General features: G+C 42.2%; 1 protein-coding gene across 2 annotated transcripts in view; it reads right to left on the bottom strand.

Annotated features, from left to right (window-relative positions):
• Positions 1 to 27,772, bottom strand: part of ADAMTS17 (ADAM metallopeptidase with thrombospondin type 1 motif 17) — a 172,502-nt gene that overhangs the window by 29,110 nt on the left and 115,620 nt on the right. Inside the window, exons 16-20 of one of the 2 annotated variants that reach the window (XM_084531890.1) lie at positions 26,971 to 27,045; positions 21,982 to 22,062; positions 15,954 to 16,111; positions 11,686 to 11,845; positions 9,512 to 9,647 (exon numbers count right to left, since the gene is read on the bottom strand). In XM_084531890.1, the coding sequence (XP_084388016.1) occupies positions 9,512 to 9,647; positions 11,686 to 11,845; positions 15,954 to 16,111; positions 21,982 to 22,062; positions 26,971 to 27,045 (610 nt within the window). The remainder of the gene's footprint in view (positions 1 to 9,511; positions 9,648 to 11,685; positions 11,846 to 15,953; positions 16,112 to 21,981; positions 22,063 to 26,970; positions 27,046 to 27,772) is intronic. The other variant, XM_084531891.1, reaches the window with a different exon arrangement.

The following is a 27,772-nucleotide window of genomic DNA, read 5'->3' as shown; positions in this document are numbered from 1 at the left end:
TTAAATTACACTACGGACATTTTCCTCTCTACACTGTCATTACACCTTCTGAACACACCTGGATGAGTTTAAGAATGAGATTTATTTTTCATTTTTAAAGAAGCTGAAGTATTTTTCTTATGACAATGTCAAAAATAATTCCACTATTCTAACATACAACACAAAGCCAGCTCTGTGTTGTTAACTAAGGCAATTAACTCTTGCACACTAAGCCAGGTGTGTATCATATAGACCATTTGGCTTCCAGCTATGCTTTAAGCCAGTAAAATGATCTTAGGAATTGCTTGACACCACAGTTCTTTTCCATTTGGTTTTTCCCTCCCCAGATATAACCATACTCTGTTGGACCATGTGATTGCTCTACATGGAGTACTGGAGAGCCTGTCCTCTTTCCAACAAGGAGTGATTTATGTGACAAACACATTCATCTTTCTCACAATCCTAGAGATGGCTTCATCTACAGCATTATTTTTTGTAATCTTACCTCTATAGAAGATTCAAGAGCTAGATGATTCCCGCTGGTGGTTAGATTTAGGTTAAGAAAGTGATGAGCTTTTAAGCACATTTTTTTTTAACCCAGCCTGTGTCTGTCTTTCTAGCTAAAAAATGCCCAGAAGGGTGTTTATCCATAGCCTCAAAAGGCTGGGATGGGCAGGACATGCAATCTGAGAGGGCTGTTTTAAATCTTTATCTTCTGAGTCTTTCTCAACCTCTGACCTCTCAGTATCTCTGTTCAGGAATTGGAGTTCTTCTAATCTGCTTTGGCAACAATCATCTGGCAGCCCCCTGGAGCAAACTTGAAATATCTCTTGGAGGTTCAGTTCATCATTTGATCTTTCTGTGCTCTGGATTAGTCATTAACCTTGAATTATTCACTCTACCTGCTTGCTGAAGACTCCCCCATTTTCTATGAAAAAAAACCAACAACTAGCATCTATTGCACTGCGTACACGAACCTAGGGGAGATGAATGTCTGCAAATGAACTGTAGCTAGAAATGAAATTGTAGCTAGAGATTTGGGAAAACATACTATGAAGATAAAATGCGTCAAGGCTGAAGGATGGGGTGGAGGAGTGAAACCAAAAGACATGAGGTCACTTTTCAGAGATTTCTATCCTCTTATAACATAAAGACATTGCATGTTGTAGGATAAATATCGCAGCCCATTAAATTTCTCTTAGTTATTTCTGTCTTGAGCTGTGCAGAAGACCAATGTCGGAGCTCTCTACAGGGCTTCTGTTACTTCTGTTCCCTCTCTAATGCTACACTGGAATTCATTTCCCTGTTTTTGTAGTAAGAGATTCGATGTGACCAAAGATACAGTTGCAATAACACTCATTTTTCTGTATTTAATAACCCTGCTTTTTGATTGCTCTAACTAGTTAAGAGCTTGCACTACTGCTCAATAAAATATCAGAGGAAATGTGATACTAAACACTGATGCTAATCTGAAAAAGCACTTGTGAGAAACTAATCTAAAGCAGTACACTTCCAGCATTGTAGCAAATTTTATTGTGCACCTTTTGGTTTAACACACACCACTGAATTACTGTCTAGGTGAGGATAACTCCATCTCAAGTTAGAGCTGGTCATCTTTAGCACCAGTTTGTGATGCAAGATCATGTTGAAGTTGCTCTTGGTTTTCTAGGGCACCTTGGTGAAACTGTGGCTCCACTGAAGTTATGCAAACTCCAACTAACTTCACTGGTGCCAGGATTTCACATTGGATAATTGTAGCGAGCAGAACTGGAAAAGATTTCTGAGAATTAGTCACATGGAACTGATAGCCAGATATTTTTTCCTTACAGCTATCAAACTAAGTTCATGCTTGAGTATGTAGAGGCAAGAAAACGCTGTTTACAAGTGGACTTATGATTTCCATGAAACACACACACTGTGCTATTGTATCCTTCTCTCCCGATGCACTTCTGAAGCTCTCTGCTACATCTCTGCTATTCTGGGGTCAAAATAACCAGGTGAATCTGGATTTTTGGGAACAGGTTGTGCCACACCCAGTCACTAGAAGGTTGGTTGTTGTTCTTTTTTTTTTTTTTTTTTGGAAAAAAGTACAAGGAATCTAGTAGAATAATACAGCTGCTGATGTTGAAAGTAGGACTCCAAGACTAACATTCCTGTCTGACTGCCTTTATAAACAGTGCTCAGTAATTTTCCAGTACAGTAGTCATTCTGCTAGCAGACTTGCCAACTTTCACTCACACAGATTTCTTTTTTTTTTCTTTGGTGATTATCATTTTGACAGCTTTATTTTTTTTTAATTTCCCACCAATTATACGATCATAGGACCATGGACACTGTTTTATAATTTACCTGCACCTTGGGAAGTATTTTTTTACGCCAAAGACTTTGTATTCTTCCTCCCTCATCCCTCACACTGAGCAGATCACTCTGGTTACAAGGACTCAGCGTGGCACTGGTGCGAGTAGGTGTCCTTGCTTGCAACTGCCTTGCTACACTAAGGTATAGAGTATTAACACCTGCTGAGCCCTTTTGCAGTGAGTTACCACTGTCCTTCTCCATGCTTGGTGTACCTTTGATGGGGCAGCTGATGGCCAGCTCCGTTCTCTGCCACTCGAGGAAGGCAGTGTGTTTTCCTCAGCTCGCACTGCAGGATATAAGCAGCATGCAGAGCGTTACCGCAGGCAGCAGGAGGGGTGAATTTCACCCATAATTAAATATTTTGCTAGATTATCCTGCTAATCCTTCTTTGTGGGTAAAGACTATGCTTGGCCTCAAGAGCCTCAAACCAAAGAAGCACAGATCGTTTAACATTTTAAAACAATGCGATGTTCAAACATCAGGCTGTTGAGTCAAACATTGTAACGGGAAAAGCTGTGATGTAAGCCAGCCTGGGTGTTTACACCAAAGCTAAGAAACCTGTCTCATGACTCCATGTGAAAGCCAATGCCAAACGAACTTCTGCTCCAGCCAGTCATCTTAAATTATTTGATGTAAATGCATTTACCAGTAGCCAACAAGCCCTCCTAATTTTATCCTTTGCTTGTTCCCAAGCCTTTTCTCTTACTTCTTTTCCAGAATTGCCTCATTGAGTTGGGTTGCTGGATGTGCTTGGAAACATCTTTTTGCCTTTCAGTAGCTAATTAACTCCTGACTGCCTTGCTGTACTCGATGAGCTGCCTACAACTGGGAACGTGTGTGATTTTGTCTCCTTCTAGTGGATGGTTAACAGCCAGACGTGCCCACGGTAGGACAGCAGACACCCACAGCAGCTACTCACAAGGGTGCTCCATTCGTTTGAGGCTTTCTGGTCTACAGCATTTGGCTTCTTCTCCTGCAAGACCTGCCGGAGACCTGCAGGTTTCCAGCCCAGGCGGGTTTCCCCGAAGAGCAGCCACCAGGGCGCAGCATTGCCCGCTCGCTCAGCCGCCGGCAGCCACCGTGTCTCGCACCGTGTCCAGCGCAGTCCTGGCAAATTCATTAAGCTCAAACTGATTCTGGAGATCCCAACTCCAGTTTTGGGAAGTGCTTCAAAATGAGCTCTTACGTGGTGCCTCCTTGGATCAGAGGGTGCTAACATTACTATTTATGCCAGATTTCCAGGCTAAAATGATTTGAAACCATCCCCATAGCTGTTCTTTTTTTTTTTTTTTTTCATGTAACCAAATTCAGAACACACAAAAGGAGATGTGGCTTAGCTCAAGGTGCAGGTAAGGTTTTGAATTCCTTGCCACTGGACCTTGTGGATGATAAAAAATTTGTACTGGTTCCAAAAGAGTCTGAAGACATTAATGAAAGAACATATGAATTTGTAATAATTAAATACAGAGTGTCCAGCTTAGTCCCTTCTCTCAACAGGTACTCCCCAGCAGTCCCTCCAGTTTAGTACAATTTCCATACAATCCTGCAAGTAATATGTCAGATTTCTTCAGGAGTTTCCCATCAGACAGATCCCCCAAATTCTGTTTTTTGCAAGACCCCATAAAATAAAATCAAAACTTTTCTGCTCCTCATCTATGTGTGCTGATAACACAAATCAATGTGGTGCAAACAGCCTGGACTCAAGGAGACTTGATCAAACATAGCAGGCAGGCAGGCTGATCTGAACACAGCCCAGGTCATAGCACACAAAACGATTTTCACTGGGTTACTGACCATCATCATCCATGAGAACAGTGTTCACTCTGTAGGGCTGCCTTCTTGCATATAATCACGGGTTTATGATGGAGCCTGAAGGCAGAGGCAGGCTCTCAGACAGTAAGAATCTTACAGACAAGCACCATGAGCTTAAACCAGACTGGGGACCAAGAGGCAGGCACCATCGAGCATTGCACATGAAGGCACCCATGCTCCGAGCAGTCACTAGCCTTTTGGGCAAGCCTACAAGGTGCCGAGCCAGCTGGGGTCTTGGCTGACCCTTGCAACTGGCTTCGTTTTCTCCCCAGCAGGCATCACTTCAGTGTGTGAGCCCTTGGAAAGCAGTGTTGGATTCCTGCCCACAGATGGAAAAGTGAAAGGGGAATAGCAGGAAAGAAGGAAAGAGGGAAAGAAGGAAAGAAGAAGGAAAGAAGGAAAGAAAGAAGTGATCCATGTAACCACAGGCCTCATCTCAGTAGCATGCCAGTTTTTAGAATGGATTTAGCGGGATGCAATAATCAATGACATAGTGGTAAATGGAAAATAGGAAAAATGCAACATAGGCTTCCTCCAGGCAGACCAGGCAAAACTAATTGAGTATATTTCTTTGATTAAAATAACTGCTTTTCCAGAAAGCGGAAATGTGGTAGATTTAATCTACTTAGTTACCAGTGAAAAACTCCTTTTGTTGTATTAGAAATGCTTATATAAGTTGGAGAAACTGGTCATATGCTGGAAAACAAGGATATCGATGTGCATGGAAGGTGAGAGCTGGCCACAGTGTAGTGCTTTAAAGGTAGTATCAGGTATGAAGGAAATTTAGATTAGTTACCAGGGGACTTCTTGAAAGATCTGTCTTGCTTCTGATGACCTTGGCCCAAAAAGAAGAAAACTGTTGAAAAACTGGTGAAACTGCTGACAGTACAACGTCTGGAAGCATTGTCAATGCAAAAGAGCATTAGGATACCATAACAAGAAGAACCGACCAACCTTGAGTACTGTAATAGAAAAGCTATGTTGAAAATTAATAGTACACAGTGCAAGGTTGTGTGCTTAGGGACTAATAACAAGCATGTCCGTGTTAAAGTAAGATTCATATGTTGAAACAAATGAAGAGGAAAACATCCAGAATGACTCTAAGCCACAAATGTGATACAGCCATGAAAAAAGCAAAGAATGCATCAGGAGAGTTGCTGCCAACGAAGGCAGGAAAGTACTAATGCAACTGTGTAAGGGCTAGATGAAACGGAGGATGAGATTTTCCAACACAATTCTGGTCACCTATGCCCTGAAATGATGCATTCAAATGATTTGAATTAGAGCACTAGCACAGAAGGGAAGTAAGAATCCACGGACAGTTTCTCATCCAGGAAGCAGTTAAAAGTAATGGATTTACCCCAGCAAAATGACGGAAGGAGATAAATTGGTTTGTTTTATTGTACGGCACTAAGCATACAGACAAAAAGCTAGGGTGGGAGAAAACTGCATAAGCAAATAAACAGTGCTGATGCAAGAACAAGTAGATGAAAAACAACAGCAAATAATTAAGACCACAAACAAAAGATCCTGACCCACATGAACAGCAAGGTCACAGAAAAGCCTTCCTGTGAGGGAAATAAACTGTGGAGCAAAATTGGCTTATGGAAACTAGCGTATGACATGGTAGTAGCAGAAAACTAATCGTTTGACTCAGAGGTGCTTTCAAGTCCTGAGCAGTGAAAATAAGGGCTCAGGTCTCCTGTGGTTTTCTGCAGACGATGGCAGGGATTTCTGGCTGTTCATGCTGTTGTTAAGCATCTGCGTAGGAACAGCACATATTCAACAGGTCCCTGAAAGAACTTAAACTCTATTAAAATCTATTACAACAAAGAGGAGGAAAACTAACAGTGTTTGCATGCAGGCCACAACAAGTCTAACAGTTGGGAAATTTCATGTGTTTTTGGTTCTCTTCCTGCATTAGAGGGGAGCAGTTTCATATTCATAGACCCAACCATGCATGTTGAAGTGTGTGGCCACTGGCCGACCTATATTTTCAGTAATAACAGCTGATGTGATCTGTGATTTCTGAGTCTGGTGCCAACATGAGCGCTGGGTTTGCCTATATATTTGGGTTGGTGTTCAGTGTGCTGGAAACAACCCATACGCACCGCATGCAAGAATCCAGATTCCATCTGGTTACAGCAGGGTTTTGTAAAAAATATCTAAAGAGCTAGGCAAAGGATTAGAATAAAGAGGTGCTAATAGGGTGCAGTTGGGACAGGAAAGGAAGCTGTAAAGAATTTAATGGAAAAAGAGGGTCAAGGAACATAAAAAATAAAATAGGAAGAAAAAGAGGCATTTTTTTAAAAGGTGAAAGAGTAACAATAATAAAGAATGAAAGATTCTTTCATTTTTGCCAGTTTCAACAAAACCCTTAAGAAAATTCTGTAGTCTGACGTTTAATTTTAAAACATGTCAGTGTATCCAATCCTTTTTTCCAATCCTGCTTTGTTTTTTTCGGATGCTGGGACGCAGTTGCAGAGCTCTAATCTTCTCCTTGGCCTCATGAAACTACTGTCCCCTGCCCCACATTATTTGGCTCTGCCAAGAGGTGGCAGAAGTTCAAAGGGATGTGTAATTTGCAAAGCACTTTGGAATCATGCTGGAAGAAAGACACTGTTATTAATATCGTACCTTTTTTTCTCCCCAGATCACTTTATATGTAATGTAGGTTATTGTTTTTCATTTTTATTACAATCTCAACAGCAATAACCTCCTCCTCCACTTATACAACATGATCTCACTCCATCCCAAAGAGTTTGCAATCCACAGTACACACAGATCGAGACAGGAAGCAAATGGACAGTGTAGGATAATGAATGTAAGTCACACCGCGCAGCCAAAAGAGCAACAGAGAATGAGTGTCCTATGACCAAGTCTTGTGCTCTGGACATTAGACCTTTCCCTGGAGACAAATTCTGTGTAAGATGATTCCCTTACATTTTGAGTAGAAGTGTAAATCGAGATAATAATACACAAAACAGAGCAGACCTACTACAGAAGGGAAAGTATTATTCTTTCTTCTGCTCAGGTAAAGGGCTGGGTCCGAGTGGAAGCAAGAAAAGACCTTATTGTAACAAGATGCTACCGTAATTTTACTTGAAACCCTAAAACAAATTCAGGGCTTATAAAAAAAGCATTGACATGGTGGAAGAGAATGGTTTCTTTAAGATGTTCTTGGTCAGAGAATATGCTAAGCATGCATTTCTAATATCTGGGTGGGCAAACGCAAGTGGAAATTTAAATTCTACAGAGGCACGGAGAATGTGCTTCTGAAAAATGTTTCCAGTCAAAAGCATGTTAAGTGTGAAAGTGTGGTCTACACGGAGGGAGTGAGGGAGTGTGGTCTGTCAGATCATCAGCAAGGATTTTGTGGCCTTTCTGGGCATTAAGCACATTTGGTGTCTGCTGTCATTGCTCCAACAAAAAATGTACCAATGAGAGTGTCACTGTGCTGGTGCTAATTGCTCCTGAGGAGAAGTGGGCTGAACTGTGGCTATAAATTGCCCGATAACTCCATACAGAAGAAGGGAGTACAACATTGGAACAACATTAAGGGCTGAATCTGAATCCACAAAAGAACACAATCTGCACATGGGAACAGACTGGCTCTTTCTCAGGAGATTTTGTGTGATTCAACCTAATCCACTGTCACTGCCCTGGAGAGGCAGCAATACCACGAGAAAAATGTGCAACAAGGAGGAGTTCACCAAGAGCTCAGAATCACAGAGATCCCATTGAGAAACAGCACTGTGGGTCTTAAGGCTCTACAAGACTTTGATGTGCAAGGCCTCTCTATGTCATATTCAGCTGATAGAGACAAAAGCCTCTCACTTCCTCCCAACCTTTGTAAGCTGCTTTTCTTCAGCTCTGCCACCTGAACCCCTCCATATCACCTTGACTCACTCCAGTCTCTTCCCAAGGTCTTTACAAAAGGTCTAAAAGAAATACTTGATGCTAGGGCAGAAACACAAGCAGATGCTCCTTGTTTCTGCCTTTCAGAGAAAATGACATGACAGAAATGCCAGCATCACTGAATCCTCATTTAGGAAACTTCCTCTTGCAAATGACATTGTTTCCTTGAAGCCATTGAGACTTCGGCTTTCCTTACAGACCTAGAAGCACACAGGCTATCTCATTACACCTTTCAGAACTGCTGAAAGCAGCATGGCCACAACATCATACAGCTGTAATAGACACCGCAGACACAAAACGAAATCTGAAAAAAACTATCCTTATTGATGGATTACCTGACACTACACTTCCCTGCTTCAGGGCACTTTAATCAGAGCACAAGTCCAATTAGAAGGAAATGTGCTGCTTCTCATTTCCCCTACTGTTTCTGCCAGCAGGATGAGTTTTGTAGGTACTTCTCCCTGGCTTCTATGACTGTACAAGATGTGACAGCTATCAAGTTGCTTTGAACTGGCTTTTGTAGATATTCCTGAGCTTTATCCTAAACTTGTTTTCTAACTGCTATCAAAAGCGTACTAAAAATTGCTTCAGACCACGAGTGAACATTTTTGCTAGCAAACAAACAGAACACATTAATTTGCTTTTCTGTGTTTTGTCACTTTGGACAGAAACTCTATTTTTTATACAACGCAGGACAAAATTAAGTCAGCTAAAAGTGCTTGCCAAAAGAAAAGCTTTTTATTATTTTTAGAACTTACAACTATTAAAGCTTTAATTACTCCTACTGATGCAGAAAACCATTCTTACTGAGGAAAGCATCTAAAATGTGTTTCATTGTCATTTCTTGACTTTAGCAAGATTCAGGTATGTTTCCAAAACTATGAAGGTGTTGGTAGATGCTGAACAAACTTCACACAAACAAAAGACACTCCTTGCCTGCAGACTCCCACTCTAAACTACTCTGCTCGTACAGATCAGGCATGCAACACAGCAGACAAGCTATAGAAGCTTAAAGGCTGTGGGCTGTTCAGGAGGTTATTTGTAGCACTGTGTGCTACAAAAATTAATCAGACCCTACTCTGTGATGGTTTAAAAAAAAAAAAAAGGTTGGATAAGCATTCACTGCAATCTTGTCTAGCTTTATACTTTGAGTTGCTCTGTCTCCCAGGAGGCAGCCAAAAGGAAAAGAAAAAAACATCCTCAGACAATGCATGCAGGCAGCTCACATGGAATCTGGACTTACTGGTCACAGATTAAATGGACTCTGAGGTAATGAAAATCTGATCTGCTCAACAAAAGGAAATGAATATTACAGCTGGTTACTGTGGCTAACAATGCATCCCGATGCTTTTAGACATTTTCACCATGTTCACCAGATGGAGACTTTGGAAATGGGTGATTTGTGAAGGAAGAGGATATTGGTTTTTATATTTTAACTCCTTACCGTGACTGGCAGGGGTGTGTGTTACATTTCCTGACCTGGGGCTCGGGGCGATTCACTCGCTGGCAGTCACTGTCATTCACCAGTGTCATGGTCTTGTTAATAATTCGAGTACAGGACACAATTGTTTTCCGTTCGCCTGTAAGAAAAGTAAAAAAACTATGCTGAAAAACAGGAAACTATTTGCTAAGAACAAAAATTTGTAAACTTATTAACTAGGTCTCCCTACTATCTTTACAAGATGCAATTTACACAGCCCTACAAACACTGTAAGCAATCTTATTTCCACTTGTCTTACCTTTGTACTGTTCTGTTTTTGTGCTTTTCTTTTCTTCTTCAGAAAAGCTACAAATCTCTCCCCAGTAACTGTAAAATTGACTGCTCCACAAGAACAACACATTGGGCTTTCTCCTTCTAGCACTTAATGGGAAAACGATCTTGAAAACAATTTGCTTTCATTTCTGGTTCCTCCTTCACATGTTACAGTGCCCTGTAATCACCCAGGACAGATGCTCCAGCTATGTAAACTGGAGACACAACCACCCGCCCCTCGGTGACTGATAATGACAGGACAGCTGCCTCTTGCTGCTCCCAGTACAGGAGGAGTCAGGTTGAAAAGGAGTAACGAGGCTTCAATGGTGATAAACTGGGTTTGTCTGTATTTCACAAAGTGGTGAAATTAAGTCACCAAAATAAAATATTTCTGATCTTCCTCTCCCTCCATTTATGCTGCTTAAAAAACCTTGCTAGTAAGAGACATCTCAGGAGTAGTCAACTTTTCCCAAACAAACTAATTCTTGTGTATCAGATATTTCCTTGAGACAGCAGAACTGTGGCCCTCCGGAATCAGCTCTCCTCTGTGTGCCAGAAGAAAAGTGGTGTCATGAGGCAGCACGACAGTAATCAGATGTGACAAAGAAAATGCCATTCCTGCACCATATGACTTCGCCTTGCTGGTAATTGTTTTGTTTTCTCTGCTCCTCTTCTTGTAACCCTCAGCTCGCAACAGATTGACTCTGTTCATGATTTACAGCAGATAATTCAAAATAACTCAAATTCTGTTAATACAGGATTTGTACAAGTCTGTATGGAGGTTATTGATGGCTAAATTGATTGATGCAGTTCAGGATCAAACCGCACAAAGGGAAGAGGCCCTTCCCAGGTTGGATAAGTAGTAAAAGCATCTGACAACCAAAGCATATGAGATCAATTGCCATTCAAGCTACTACTGGTGGAAGTCCTGTTGCCAGGTACTGACAGAATTCAGGGATGTGGCAGGCTTGTTACACAGTTCAGAAAAGCCACAAACAAATTTACTACTCTTTCAGGTGAGGGCTTAATGGCTCTAACAAATTGTTTTAAAAGGTGAGTAAAAGTGTCCATTTTAAGATTTTTTTTTACAGAAAAAAATCCATGATTTCAGTATACTGAGGGCAGTGAACCTTCAAACAAGAAGATGAGCACTCTTTTCCTGTGTTATAAAATATGATAAATAACCAGGTAAACTTGTGAAGAAAAACTGGCCAGAAGGCATGGAAATGATCCATGTTCCTCAAGGAAAACCCTACTTCTTCCAGCACTGAAAATTCAACCGACAGTGGCTGACAAACCGGCCTCTGGCTTCAAAGGCATCAAATCCCCCCGAGGGTTTCAACAAATCTGTTTCAGGGATCATCTGAAAAGTGTGATTTGCAATGTGCTAATGTACTCCCAGAAAGTCCACCCCACATTAAGAGGGTCTGATGCAATCCTCCAGGAGTTGTCACAGCAGCACTGCTCCCATTTCATCCCCGGGGAAGGAAATGTCTTTCAGCGAACATGTCTGAACACCTGTGGAAACTCTACTCCAAGAATGTGACGGAGGTTTGAGATATGAGGCTGCACGCAGCGCCTTGAGCCATCCGCGGAGCACTAAGCCAGGTGCAGTCCCAGCCTAGAGTAACAAGCCGACAAAGCAGTGTCCCTGCCAAAACGCTGGGTGAAAATTAACTGTGGGGATGCAGATGATAGCTGGGAGAGCTGGTGAGAACGAGCTCTCGTCTGAGTTCATTATGGCAACATACATCACCAGGGCCAGCTTCCTTCATGTTCTGGCGACACCGCCTTCTGCAGGCACCTCTAACGGCTGGTGTCTGCAGGCGCTGGACAAGTCCCACCAAGCTTCCAAAAGGCCTCACCTCCTCCACACTGCACGCTGCACCCTTCCCATCCGCTGTGCGTCCAGATGTACAAAGAATCCTGTTGCTTTTCTGGCTCGCTTCTGTTTTCAGCAGTATAGTTTACAGGAATGGTGTATTCATAATGAATTCCATAATTCTGGTCATGAAATAACAGCACCTGGTTGAGCAGGAAAAGAAAGACTGTTAAGACATACTGTGAACTGGGAAAGCTAACAGAATGCAGAGACAGTAATGCTAGAAATGCTGTTTCAGGTCCATATTTCCAAAATATAAGTACTTCATGACAGGCAACCAAATCTTTATCTAGGAACCTGAAATTACAGTAGTGTTGGCAATCCAGGGCCTCTGTGAGAGCACTCACAGCTCATGATTTGTGAGTATTTGAAATAATCAAGGAGATATCTAAGCCTGGAATCTGGTACATGACTATTACTGTTGTGTAAGTCTCAAATGTGATCAGCAAGCCAGTATCTAAAGAGAAATAGTAACACAACAGGAAGCATTAAATCACCAGTTTTCAAGTAACAACTATTTTAATGAGCGTCTACAGTTAAAAATAACATCCCTCATCATACCTGTCCTACTTTTGTTTTCCAGAAAGCAGGTTGTTTCCAAGTCTCATACACAGACCCAGGCTTCTGGATGGGGAACTTAGTAGAGAATGGGGAAATCTACAGATCATGGTCCTGGGCAGCCTGCTCTATGCTACCCTGCTTGAGAACGGCAGGTGAACAAAATAACCTCCAGATATCTCTCAGCCTTCAACTGTTCTGACTTTGATTCTGTGAGCTGCAGCATTTACTGTTGCATTTGAGTTGAGCTGCAGCAGTCCAGTTTGAAGGCAGAAGCATTTATTAATGCATCTGAAGGCACAATGTGACCCTTCTCAAAGCAAAACAAAGCAATGAAAGCAAAAAATTCACATGCTTCCTGGAAAATGTGGCACTCAAAGTGAGGGTGACTATTCCTGCTGAAAGCTGTAGGAGCAGGATTTTGTCATCTCAGAAGCCTGAGGATGGCAAGGTGGAGCTGTACCATCCAGCTGCTGGCAGCATGTGTATTTCCATAGCCCTGCACATTGCTGGAAGGAGGTGAAACCTGCTTTCGACAGCAAACTGATTGCTTCCCATGGAGTTACATGTGACGTCTTTAGTGTTATTATTCTGGAATTTACTGACCACTAAAAAACGCTGAGGAACAGAGAAAAATGCTTAACTGTTCACCACAGGCAAATGACAGTTCTGGTCCTGTTCTCATTTCCATGTCGGGTTTCATTTGGCTCTCAATTCTACTGGCTTAAGACAGAAGTGACTAGAAGACACCCAATACAGTATCAGGCCCATGGATTATCACTCTAATACAAAAATCAAAGAATTACTACTGTAATGCTGATGCAGTGGTGTTATACTTATTATCCCATAATCTCAGTAGCATTAGACTGGTGAATTCTGCTGGCTCTTGGCACCTACTGGAACAGGAGCAGCACCCTAGCTAAGATATTTTAAGTTGGGGCTGTCAAAATGAAGCAAGCAGCTGCACAATCAAAAAAAAAGCAAACTTACAAATGCTATTTTATCTCAACAATCATTGCTTCCCATTAAGATTGGCAGAAATCACTCCTACTTTACCAATGATTTCACTAAAGCTGTCGTATGCTCGTTTAACCAAAAATCCCCCAGCATATGTGCTAAAATAAGGTGTCCAGCTTGTAGCCACCGACGTCCTGGAGGTCTATGGGGCAACACAAACTCAGCACCTGGGAGTTGCTCTCCATGGCGCAGATTTCAGGCAGAAAAACATCTTTCAGAAGATGTTGGAAACAAAGGTATGATTTTGCTTCAGCTACAGAGGGAGCCTTCCTACCAGAACTGAATGCCAAAGTTGCAACTAGTTAGCCATCATTACAAAGATGGATCTATATACTTTTCTTCACAATTAGAAATACCAGGCATTCAGCAGCAGAGAGCTCAAGTACTGCTCTGGCAGTTTAAGTGCACAGGATACAGGCAGCTTGTTCTACAGAACCGATCAATCAGTCTTGTCTAAAGCATCTTTATGCTTTGGGAGTGTCTGGTTGTCCTCTGTTGCCAAAAGGAGGTCTAGCACAGGCCTAGTTACACAAACATTAATTTCTCCAAGAAATATACTTACAGCAACGCACTTGGAGAAATGCCCCAAGTATTAAAAACCAGCCCCTAAAAAGAAATCCTTATTATCTCAATATGGGAGCAAGACTAGTGAATCTAAAGGCCCATATGAAACCAATTTCATGCAATTTCGTAGCCACATATAATTGGTGTGTGTGTGTATGTGTGTATAATTGATTTCAAATGCAGGTCACAATGGATTGACTGAAGCTTCTGGCTCTTTGTCAGTCCAGTGTATTCCACCACTGTTTGAACAACAGTTTTCTATTTAGAGGTAACTGGTAACCATCCTGCCATTCTTGCGCTGAAAGAATGAAACCCACTACCCTTTATCAAGGAAAAAGATTAATATCTGATCTGGAGAAAAGACTTCACGCGTGCTTTCTTTATGACTGGCAATGATTTTCAGCCACGTGTTTTTTTTTTTTTTTAATGGACTGGTAACTTTTACTTTCCTCTTTTTTAATCATTTCAGGAAGATTTTTCTCTTATCTGCTGAAAAAGTCTGTACCTGAATCTGATACTCGTGGGGAACCTTGTAATCACTATGTTATTTACTTGTTATTAACTGTTTCCTGTGTTATTTTCTTACTTCTTAGTGAAGGAGAAACAGCATTTCTTTAAAATCAGAGTTCTACTCATGCTGAAGTTTGCAAAATGCTGGTACCAGATTTCACTGCAATAAGCCTCAACCCAGCAATGCTCTGGGAAGTTCCTAGAGCTGGCAAAGGAATCCTGCACAGCATCTTCACAAGGTTAGGAAGATCTTGCAAGTACAAGATATTTTGTCAATGTCCTGGTGTCAGAAGGGAAGATTTGCATTAAGGCCAAACTCAAGGAGATGTTGATTTTTCTTGATGATGAGCATAGCTCCTTTATACAGGGCAGACCCTGCATTACGTGGTCAGGAGAAGGCTGATGTGCCCAAACACAACTCACTGACTGTTTCAGAAGTAAACTGAACCCAGCATTACCCTGGTCTGTATATGAGCCTGGTACACTCACCCATCTGTCTGATAAGACAAAACACCTCATCTTCCTTGCATTTTGACACAGGAAAGGCACTAACAAAGTGGATTTTTTTGTTTTGTTTTGTTTTTTGTTTGTTTTGTGAGTGTGAAAAGTTCAAGCAACTTCTGAGCTTTTCAGACTGAGCTGTCAGATGTTTTACAGTGAATGTCAATGAGAAAAAAAAATAAGATGAAGAAAGGGAGAGATTTCTAATACTTAGCAGTGCTTTAAGTTAGTCTTCATTGAACAAACACAACAAAAAGTCACAAGGAAAAGAAACTGCACGCAGAAAAATGTAATTGAATAAAAAAGTCATAGTAAACAATGCAAATGTTAAAATACTCTATGTTTGTATGCAAATCTCTCTATAGAAATCTTGAAGCTTTACACAAAGTTTCAACTAGTTAACACATTTGTGAGACAGCCATTAATAGATTATCTTATAGGTAGAAACATTCAGGTTACCACTGACATTAAGGGACTGGCCCATCACCCCATCACCCAAATTAACAGAAGGACTATGCTGAACATTAGCAAAACCTTCAAGAACAGCTTAAAACACATAAAACTTAAAAAAAAAAAAAAGAAAAAGAAAAAGAAAAAGAAAACAAGGAACATTTCTGTATGCAATGAAGCCACTACAGAGAGTCAAATTCACATGTATCATCTCTACATGCAAAATGTTCATTTTTTTTCTATTAGAGCAACAACGTGTTTAAATACAGAGTATGTTTTGGCATAAGCTAAGAAGGAATTTTGGCAAAATTTCTATTCATGTATGTGAGCAGATACGTCCGTGAAGGAAAGAAGGCTCCTGGAGACCTATGGACTCTAGCACGAACCTGTCATATTATCTGTGGCACATTACAGGAATGTCCTGTAATGGAAATGGTTTTACTGGGACACTGCATGTTCCCCAAGTTATTTTTAAGTAGTGAGGTGGTTATCTCCAGCCCTTCCAATGCTGCAAAAGAATTCAAGGAGAAGCAACACTGCATACCTGTAAGAAACTCTAGTGAGGAAGCAATCAAAATTTAACTTTCATCTAGAATATAAACCCTTTAGGTTGCATCACTTAAGAAACACAAACAAAGGATATAAAGTTACCATCAAGTGCAGTGGTATTTTAGTTGGTCCTTTGGCAGAGATTTTCTCCCACAGACCCCTTCGCACGTACCGGACAGTAGTGCCTGCGATCTGAAACTCACCAGGAAGCTCAATTTTCCAGTCGCTGTTAATGGATCTCTTACTGGAATCTTTTAAAGCTGGAAAGAATCAAATATCGTGGAATGAAATGAAAGCAAATATGTAATTACAAATAGGCTACTGACTACACTGACTGAAGACTGAACTTCTTTCTCAGCCCACTTGAAGTGCAAGATGCAGCAGGCTTGTAACAGACACAAGTTTAGAAGATAAATTAAGTATAATTTTAGCTGACTTATCTAGAGGTTACTAACTTGTGCATATCCTGTATTTCAGTTGCTGAAGGAATTTCTAATTACATTACCATTACCATTAAGTAAAAATAATATCGTATAAACTGGTATTGCTAAGGTTTTACTACCTAAAATTATTAGGTTCCGCTTTTCAAAGAAGCAAAGTTCTCCGGCTTCAAAACTTTGAATGTTCTCTGTGTCATTCCTCTGCCAGAGAATTTAAAGGGAGGGGGAAAAAAAAGCGTGCAGCAGCAGTTTACAAATGAAAAGGAAGGAAAGGTAACTACCCACTGTCCTTGGAAAAAAAGGACTACTAATTCAGGACTAAATGGTAGAAATCTTCCAGAGTTTGATCTATTTCAGGAGCATGCCTGAAAAACACGTGGATTTATGGCATGTTGTTGAATTCAGTTCCATACATACAGTTCTTTGCAAAGGAAAGTTTGTGCAAGTAAAATGCTTTTCTTTGATTTTCAGTGAAGAAAGATTTGATCTGTGTTTAAGGTAAGACTAAAATACTACAGCACTGTGCTGACAAGCAAAAACCATAAAGCAGTGACTGACTAGGAGAAGTGCGAACCCTATTAGCCCATTTTGCTTATCCAAGCTAAGTGGAATACAGATTGGGAACACAAAGCATAATTAGAAAACAATTAGTTAGAGCCATAATTCTTCCTGGAATAGCCCAATTATTATTAGTCAAAGGTTTACGGAGTAAACTTACACAGGTTTTTGTAAAAGGAACATGTCTGGTATATCAAAAATTACCACTTAAATCACTTCTAGGATTCTTCTCAAATCTAACTATTTAGATGTTGATCTTAGAAAAACAGATGGTACCATAAACATGGACACATACACCAAATTGGTAGACATGATATAAGGATCTAACAACACAGAGTAGCTGCTAGAGGACAACCTGAAGCGAATTCTGGTAAAACACTTACATAGACACTGTTACACTCTTAAAGCCATTAAAACCAGTACCTGGGGCGAAACAGGATGAGAGCACCAGTGGCTGTAAACAGAAGCCTGGTTTGCAAGGCAAGATCTGTCTATTTTAATGTAAAGTGTCTATATGACTGAAGTCTGGCAGCAGCTGAGTTTGATGATTCCCATTCAGACAGTACATAATGAAACCTATTCAAATATTCAAGCATTAGCAAAAAACTCATAGATCATTTCTCTCTAAACTCTCCTTCCAAATGGAGCAAGACAACTCTCTGCTTTTTTTTTTTTTTACTTTCCAAGCAGAATGAATTTCCGAAATTATATTTTCCTAAACTTGCCTTGAGAAAAAAACAAACAATCCATGAAATCTTTATGTTGATACACCTATTTTTAAGTGCATATCTTTAAGTGCAAAATCTAACTTCTGCTGAGTTTGTGTGTCCTCCATAACGCAAACATTGAACAGTTACAAAGGCAAGTCAAGTTACAAGGCAGACTGGTCAGTGAACTTGGCAGATCAGTGTAATAACCCCTTTGCTCAAGCCTGGAAGGCAGAATATTCCAACCTGCAACAACTGCCTAAAAGCGTAATTTAATGTGCCGCTTACGTTGCTCTTAATTACTCCAGAGACTTTTTTTTTCAGTTAAAAAGCTGGAGAGTCATTACAAAGCTCCAGCATCAGAAATAAAACAAGCTGATAGTCAGGATATTGCCTGATGCCTTCTTTGCTCTCAAAACAGAACGCAGAAACAAGTGATATACTGTCTGTGCCTGCGTGTGATGGAAAGCAGGACACAAAGAAAAAATATCAGCAGGCAACGCAGAGCCTGACACAGGCACTTTGCTTTCAGAGTTCGTGAGCTGGAGCCGCATGCATCATGTCAGCTGCTGCAAGACCACATCCGTCCCGTCTGATGCACATCCTCTGTGCATCAGTAAGGGCAAAAAGAAAGCCATATTACAGAAGGAATCCCTGTAAGATGATTATTGACAGGGAAAGATACTTGGAGAATTGCGTCCTTTCTTCCAGGAGAACTTACTGCATCAGCAACACTGCTGTTCTTCAAGTACTGAAAAGCAACTCTAAGGGCACCTGATTTCTGTGACTTAGTGCAAGGTCATCTCAGGATTTCTGTGTTTTCTACAGTACGATGGAAACACAGTTATTCAGACGTCTGGGTGATGCATTGAGGGAAGAGAAAATTGGCAGATCCTGTTTTAAGAGAGTGAAAGTCCCAGGCCCCGCTGTGGAGATCCACGTCCTATGGTCGAGTCTGCCGTGACATCAGACAGCAGAGGCTGTTTTACAGTTACTGGGCTCCCTTAGTTCAAGGTTAACTGTGTCTCTTGGCTAAGCCTTCAACACGATGTTTTCTCAACCTCCAGCATTTCAAGCCTATTCTCTTCCAATAAAAAATACAACCCTGGCTTGCACTTTACTGAGTGTGTTGTAAGAAGGTAAGAGGAGATGATTTAAAGCCTTTTCAAGTCAATAGGAAAAGCTCCCATTGTCATCCCTTTGGATCAAGTCCCCAAAGCCAGCAAATCCTTCCAGCTGTGTGTAGGCTACAAGTAATTCCCTAAAATGCTTAGGAGACCAGGAGCTGGACTTGTCAACTGCACAACACACCTGACTTTTCTGTTTGGTCTGATTTCCTAGGAGGATTGTTTATTGTAATACTGGACTACTCTACGTGGACCTTCTTTTTATTCTGGCTGGCCTTGTCTAGCACCATTTAAATAGCTACCACGGTGAAGGCCCCCTCAAGACCTGAAGGGTCAGCTCACCCCTTCCTCAGATGACATTTCAGAGGATGGAAATCCCTGTTAGTTTTCCCTTTAGGGGATTTCCTGAACAAGCTTTTATTTGGCTCAACAGGACAAGTTGAGCCTCCGTATCCTACAGAGGTTACTAAAGGCAACAGACGACTCCTGAAGTGATTTCAGAGCAGGGCACCATCTCACCTTCCTTCTGCCACTCCACATACAGGGGACAAACGTGTTCTGAGGCACCTCAACACCATTATATATGCTGTTAAAATAATCCCTGTCATACTTTATGGCCAGGTCAACCTGCATTCTCCTGATCAACGCCTAGGATGGGTCAGGCCATTGCGGGGTCCCTTCCCAACAAGCAGCACCCGGGCAGCCCTCTGCCTGGGTGCTGACAACTGGCCTCAGTGCCCAGCTATGTTTTGGGGCTCATTTAATTTAAAGACTGAAAATTTTACGAAGTGCCCTGTGCAAACTTCAGACAATTCCGAAGCAGGATTGTTTTCCTCTGCCAAGGCTGAGTGGCTTCCAGGCTGCTCAAAGGCTTGAGGAGCCACGAACATGACTAATCAAAGCTGGGAATGAGATAAAACTATCTCCACAGCAGCACTGCTGACTAGCAAAAATCTCACGGCCCATGCTCACAAGAGCGTTTGAGAGCTTGAATGACTAAAACTATGCTTTGGATCCAGCTCATCATCAAAGGACGACGGCTTGCTGGTAAAAAATAAAATGTTTAATCTTTGTGGATCTCTCTTCTGGGAAAGGTTTGATTTTGATTGCTGCAGGCACTGTTCCCTAAGTAACAGAGCAGGAGAGTCTGGAAACAGCCCCACAGGGGCTCACTGAGGATTGCAGGAGTTCCACTGGAGATTCAGCAGAGGATCTGAGCCAAAGTGCTTTCACCACAGCTTCTCTTCACTCGGTGCAAGTGCCCCAAGCTGGCTGCAGCTCTCCTGGGTCCCTACGCCTCAACCAGGGCAGCAAAGCACAGCTCTTTCCCTTCTCCCCACTGTGGGTGCATTTAGGCAGTAGCAAGCATCCACACTCTTACATCTCTGAGCTGATTCCTGGCTCGAAGCTGTACAGTAGAAGAACATTAAGGAAAAGGAACCCTAGCAACAACCCGTAACTCCTTTTCTTGTTGGCTCGAAGACAGGAACTGACCAATCTGTTTCTAAACCTGGCACCTTGTCAGATCTTTATTTCCACCTTGGGTCCCTCCAGCTTGCTTCCCAGCCTGTGGACACAAACTGCCGAGGCATTTCCTGTTCAAGGTGGTTTTTAAGCATTGCAGCCAGCCAAGCCAGCCAGCGTGGGTTGCCTGTAGGTGGAGGGAAATTCTTCAGGCACTGCTCCCAGCACATGAAATAATGATTCCAAATTATGCTGGGCTCAAATCCAAAACACTGTACCTGGTTCTGAGTGGAAATAGGACCTGATTGGGCTCCGCTTTGATGGTGTAACTGAAAAAGAAAATCCTTCCACACTCAGATCTGGATTTACAATGCATTATGAGGCCTAACGGAGTGACCAGAGTTTAGTTTCCTTGGTCATCTTTTTTATCCAGTTGGAACACTCCTGCTGCTACTCGATAACTGAGGTTAGCAAGACACTGGGCATCTTTTCCTTATGCCCAGTGCTCCTGGAAAGAACTTTTTGATCTAAAATCTGTAGAATTTTTATCTGTCTTTATGGGACACATACAAGGGCCAAGTCCTGCTCTCAAATGTCCGTAAGTTCCAATGTTCACCACCTAATGGAGAAATACCTGCTTAAGTCAAGGTTAAGTGGTCACAACAAAGGGCTAGCTCCACATAGGAATCTCACTGCTGCAGCTATCTGCCAAAGCCCAAACCCCTGACAAATAACCTGTGGAAATCCCACCAAGACAAACAAAAAGGTTGGCTCCCAGCAGACAGAGTATTTGCAAAGCCCAAGGAAACACTGGCTCTCATTGTTCCACTGGTGCTTTGCTATGTCAAACATCTTACGTGTAGGCGTAATCCTCTCCCAGCAAGCTGGCTGCAGCACTAGCAGAAATAGTACCAGCAGGGACACATGCTTCTTACCAAGAAGTGGTACAACTGGCAACGTTTTTGCCAAGGATCCCAGCCCAAGCTTTGCTACTGCCTCCATGCATAGCCATGAACACGTTTTGACACCTCAGCTTCCCCTTCTGCACAATGGGAGGGCAGCAAGCTTTGTGATCCTCTCAGAGTTTCTACCACAGGCCTGATATATCCCTGGACGCAATCCCATCTTCCAGTGCTTTTCTACCCTGAAACCTCACAGTGTCTCCACTCTGAGAAGCTCACTTTGAGAGAACCAGAACATACACAAGTGAAAACAGTACCTAATACTTTCCAGGCTAAGCATCAGCTGGAACATGTATCTGTTCCGACCACTGCTATGAGAACGTCAGGCTGTGGAAGGGCTGAAACACTGTGATACATCCCGCACCTCAGAATGCAGGATCAGGTCTTGAGAACAGCACCAAGTGAAAACCTGCTGGTGCGGGCAGTGGGGCAGGCAACATCATGGTCAGGTCCTTAAGGGACATCAGCTCCCCTGTGCTGCCTTTGTTCCAGTCTGAGCTTGGAGCCTTCCTGTTGGTATCTCTGCCAATCCTTCCTTTAAATGCACGGCTCTCTTTTCCACTCCCTTCCTAAGTGTGGGCAGCTACGTTCAACCCAGCGCCAAATGTTGTTCAGAAATCCTTCTGTCTACATAAACGTGTTCTTTGGTCCTTTCCAGTTGCACAAGGGCCTTGTAAGTGTCATGTACTATCACGTCAAGCAAGTATCATGAAATCAAGCCACAAAAGTAGAGAGATCGAAACAATAACAAAATCAAAGCCACTTTGTGAAAAGAACAAACCCATCACTTACAAGACATTTAGAGAAGCATCACTTTAACAGAGAACAGAGCTGAGTTTTGAATGAAAAGATTTTTTGTTCTGTCTTTTTACCCAGAAAACTGTGAGCAGGTTTGTCCTCAACCACTCTGATCCGTCGGGCACCTGCAGGGATCACAGCTGCTTCGATGTAACCTGTGGCAACAGAAGGGCAGATGGATGAGAACAACCCACGGGCAGCCAGAGGCATCAATCATTCAGTATCTCACCATGAAAAAATCAACTCCTGCCCAGATATCTGTGATGTGAAATCCAGTTTCTGATAGATACTCCTGTCATCTCCTCTTAAAAAGATCCCTGCTCCTGGCTGCGATCTCTGTGTGAAAGGACTCACCTCCACAGAACATTTCGATGATGCCTAAGCAGAACAGGAGGAATTAGTGGGACATGTGGGAAAAATAACTTTGTTTTCACTTGCACATTAACTTTATATAAATGTTCTGGAGGATATAATAGTTAACAGCCTCTTTGCATTGGGCTGCTAAACCAAATTCCACAGCTCAGATTTAATGTAACAACAGAGCTGAAACTTTGTCAGAGACTGACCATCTCCAAGTGCTGCCAGCAGAAACAAGACGTGCCAAATGAGACCATCCGAGCATCTGACAAAGTAGGGAAGTTTTTACAGCACCCCATCAGATTTTTATGGAATTCTCTTGGTCTTTATTTTTCTGAAACTCTGTTGGCCTCTTCATGCTTCCTTTGACAACCAGCAATATGATGTAATTACCCTACTATTCACTAACAGAATAACAGTAAGAATAATAAGGAGCTACAAGGAAACGTAGCGTGTTTTCCCCCACCACAGAGCCATGTGGAGTTACGTACTTGTTCCATGGGGTGAAACTGCTGCCTTTAAACTAAAAAGCTGAGGAGCATTAGGGCCCGTTTCAAAGGCCTGGGAGTCAGGGAAAGTTTTTCCACTGGCTTCATTGGACTCTGAATCAGCCCCCTGTAAATGACACTAATCTCATCACAACCATGATTTGATTCTTTCTAATTGGCCACCCAGTTTACTTTGCGGTGTGTTACTTGGCACATCTTATGGATTATTGCTCTCCTGTTTCTTTTACATGTTAAGTAGCTTATTCTGTATGTTCCCTCATTCCCCTTCTCTTCCCTCCTTTTTGTCTTCATAAAGGGCTGTGTGAAGCTCTTCTGTGTAAACTCTGCCTTTATGGAAATCAAGGGCAAGCTACAGCAAGAGCTTGGAGAACTGCTAGAGCAAGGAGCAGTGGCTCCTCTAGCATTCAGCAAGATTTTGGGAACTGTTTTAGGGACAAGTGCAGCTGAATGGCCATGCTTCTGCTACACTGATAAGAAAAGCCTTAAAGAAGGATGCTGACAACCCAATGCATCTCAGGACTAAGTGACTCTCTTGCCACCATGACATGGAGTGAGTCAGATGAGGATTTTGGGTCTCAGACTGTGGGTTTGTTTCAGGCTGTCTGAACAAGCAGTGTCCAGCCTCTTTGGTGTCATATCAATGAGGCCTGATTGCTTGGGTTTTTTGAGGGTCACTGGGTGGACAGCTGATTTGGGCTAGACACAGTCCCTCTTTCCCTGATCACTGCATCTGAATCACACTTACTGTTTGACCTTTCAGTTCATTTCATTTATTTCTGCATGTTTTCTTCCTTACTTCTCTCTTACTCGGTGTATCTCAGAAATAGTCACTTAGCCTTGCAGGTAAAACAGAAAGAGGGACAGCAGAACTGCAAACCATGTCTGGGTACTCTTAAATGCAATACAAAAATCTGTTATCAAATCAAATCAAACAGATGTTGGATTTTACTCTAGATGCTGCCAGGAGTTGTCTTTTTCATCAGCTGAGATACCAAATGACAGTAAATACAGAGTGTTCCAGAAATCAAACAACCTCACCGCACCCCATGCACCTGCATACAACCCCGACCAACAGCTGCCACCAGCCATGAGCACACAGCAGAGGTGTGATTAACACCAGCCCATCCCGGGGAAACCAGCCCTATTACACACCTCAACACCCTGTTAGGAAGCCACTTTGGAACATGCCCAAGTTTCAGGTAATTTAACATACCTGTTCGGGTACTATTCCTTAAAATTAAAATTGTTTGCCAGATATGAATGCCCAGAACTAACTCATGCAAGGGTTGAATGCAAATTTGGGCTGAATTTAGTGGCAAGCCAGTCACTGGCTTCACTGTGCTTTGGATCTGTCCCCTGACCGAGAGCAGCCGGGAGCGTCACAGTGCTTTGGAGCTGGGTGAGCTGGGGAGCCACACTTGAGGTCCAGCTAGTGCCATAAATACACTTATTTCATCACTGTGTCATGAGAGGAACACCACGTGGAAAAGCTGACTTTTCTGTTCCTTTTTACAATGGTAAATAGTGGAGTGCAAGCTATTAATATGGTATTAGTTGCGGAGACTGTTTGGTTTGGTCTTATACCAGATTTTTCTCCTCATGTAATTTCTAATCCTGATTGATGGCTTTGGGGGGCTGTATTCACAGCTCCTGAGTAAGAAGAAACACACCGAGCTAACTCACCAAGATCATGCAGCACAAGGCTGACTGCTGGCCTTTACTGCTTCTTCAGTGAGCTGTGAACCACTCTGCAGTTGTACGGACCTGACCTGTCCTTTCAAAGAGGAAGCAGAGTTCTTGGGCATGTACCAAAACCAGCATCTTTACACCCTCGGTCATTATCTCTAGCAATATTGTGCGAGTTAGTGGTCAAATCCTACTGCAAACATACTGTACACCATCCATGCAAATTTGCCACAGGTACAAACTCGGACAGCTACCACCGCTCCAGTCTGGTCCTTAGCGCTAATGCGATGCTGCTGGTCCCAAAATAATCCTGATCTTTGAGATAACTGCACCAGAAAACATCTTCACTGTTTTCGAGGCACGTTTTATTAAGCGAACTGTCACTGCAGATTGCCAGAAAGATTATCAAGTGTCAGCTAGTAAGACCAAAAAAAGTCTCAAGAGTTGGCCCGGCGTCAAGGAGTCTCAAAGATCTGTTAGGTCTTAGGATAATTGTCTGCAATGCAGGGGTCTGCAAGTTTGGGCTTCAAGTTCTGCTTTAAATGAGGCATTGGTTAAAGACTGATGAGATTTGGCAACTATCAGGCAGTATTTCGAGTAATTTCACCCATAAATCAGCCTGTTAAGATGAAGCTTTGAAAGTACAACAGGAGAGCTTCATTATTTGATAATTTATAGTGCTGTATGCAGTATGCTCCACCTTGGGAACAGTTACTTTGGCATGCACCAATCTTTCTGGACAATCTGCATTACATCAGTGTCTCAGGAATGTAAGACCATGATTGAAGCAAATCCTAGATACAAATTATATGGTGTAACTCGTATTAGGAGAGACACCAGAACAAAGATGCGGCTTTGTCATCAAGGAGATGAATATGTGAACAGTGGCTACTGTATCTTCATTTAAATGCTGGAGAGATTTGCAAGAGGAAAGCATTTCACACAGGGAAATCCACTGTTAGCTGTTGTTACTCTCAGAATGAAGAGAAAGTTTAGTATGAACTTCACAACGTCACTGATGCACTGCAAAACCACTTTCCCAGCTCACATCCCAGTAAAAGACAGATTCCGAGGTAAAGGGGAAATTATCCCATGGCTGAAAGCACTGATCTCTAGGCAGTGTGCCTTCGTGTCCCATCTCTGTACACACATGACAATAAATGTCAGCAGTGCTCACCCCGTTATCAGGCTTCCCCATCAGAACAAAGATCTCAGGGTGGAAGCCAAGGAAACCAGGCTGCCCTGTCCACCTAGGCGTATCAGTTCCCATGACCCTTCCCATCCTGCACCTTTTACCGAGTGCTGGTTTCTGCAGTGGAGTGCAAAAACATCCAGCAGTAAGTACATAACCATCTCTGCAGCAGCTGCGCTGATTCTCTCTTGCTATTATCCTGAGAGTAATTTCCTCATCAGCACCTGTCCGCTTCCAGCCATGGGATAGCTCATTTGGAAGAAAATCCTATCACCGGAGAGCCATGGATAGATTTCAAAGCCTCTTACTATTATTGCAATGTTGGTTGTGAGCATCTCTCTTACATGTTCTGCTTAAACCCTTGTAAGACACCCCAGGAGCTATCCCTGGGGCACTATTTTGTCATCATTTAGATGTACGCCCTATTGACAAGAAATGAGTTTCTTGCATTGTGTAAAGATGCTCCTAGCCAGCACTACAGCACCACTGTCCAAATTTCCTTTATTTGTTTTAAATATGTGCTGGAAAAATAAAGTATGAAATAAAAGGCCTGTGTTTTCATCAGCTTAGAAATAGAAATTGCTAGCAAAGATGCACTAGTCATCTCCCAAAACAACAGTCAGAACTGGCACATATCACCGTATTGTGCTCTGCAATTAAAAAACTCCAAATAACCAGGGTTCTTTAGGATCACAAGCAAAAAGCTGCAATGAAAATGTTGATATGGATGAGAAAAATCAACAGTGACAGATGCAAAGGAAAATGGCTCATTCTTGATGCAGGTCTGAGCATTACAGGCCCAGACTTGGAGTCTGGACAGATACCCTAGTGAGTAATACAGATCAGCTACCCAACTGTCCTCTAGTTCTAGGTCCCTTGTACAGTGACAGGGAGGCTGAGATGGACTTCAGAACAAGCCCGTGTTTATTTTTATTTTTTAAATTGTTTCATAGCACTAGGTACAGGGCATGGTGCAAGTCAGAAGTAAAATCTCAGTCTAAACAGCACATTCGGCTGGCCTACTGAAGACAGCCAGCTGCACAGAAGTGTATGTGACATTTAGCATCACAACAAGAAACAGGCCCAGTATTTTTTATTTGGTTAATGAAAATTTGTCTCTCTTTCACATCTTCTAAAAGGAAAGGATCTGTTCTTGGTATCTGTGAAAAAACAAACTAACTAGTAAAAGGTCTTGAAGTTTATCCATGGCTTTTGATACCCATCTCCCCATCTCATCCAACCAAAAGAAGACGAAGAACCAACACCAAAGGACGTCACCAGCACCCACGAACACTGCAAACAGCATTCAAGTATCTTACACGAGAAACACTTGGGAACAGCCTTTGCCTTTGTCATCACACATGTGGAAACCTTCTTACAATGACTATTGGTGACTAAGAAACAGAAAGGAGTTGGTATGGGTTTAGTTCCATAAATAGGGCTCCACAACACCATTTGCAGTCACAGGACACAGAGGGAGCCAACCCGCGGTCGGTGGAGTCCCACCTGTAGAGCAGCTGAAGATCTCACCCAAAGAAGCAGCTGCAATTCCCAAAGCAGACACCGCACCAAAACAATCAACAGCTCGATATTTGAAAGCTATTCTCTACTGAGATAACCCACCGGCATACTTAATGCAGGATGCTGGCCTCGACTTGGATTGCAGCAACTTTGTGAGCATTTGCAACTGACCTGTGCAATCACTTGCATATCCAAAGCCTCAGTTTGTATTTCATATTCACATTTGACCAGAATTCTGTCAGATTTCTGTACGTTTGCTTAAGGACTTATTTAAAGAAAAAGAGGACTTTTTTCTTCTTGAGTAACCAAATGCTCACTTGTGATACCTCAGATCGAACACCGGAGCTTTTCCTACTGCACTAGATTCGGTAAGTTAACCCAAGGACCTGACTGCAAAACACAAGTATATGAATATAAATTGATATAAACGGATGCATAAAATCTTTGCAGAATTGGGGCCAGAAATCCTAAGTGAAAAGAACAAGTCTATATTCAGTATGTAACATAGAAGAAACCCAAAAGCAGGAAAACAGGAACAGGGAATAAATAAAGTGTAAATATTCCTTTGTTGTTAGTAGGCTAGGATGTTCATTAAAAGAG

The sequence above is a fragment of the Aythya ferina genome (genome assembly GCF_964211825.1).
Source record: "Aythya ferina genome assembly, chromosome: 11".
Classification (NCBI taxonomy): domain Eukaryota; kingdom Metazoa; phylum Chordata; class Aves; order Anseriformes; family Anatidae; genus Aythya; species Aythya ferina.
Note: the sequence above shows the minus strand (reverse complement) of the source record. Positions and strands in the feature narration are given on the sequence as shown.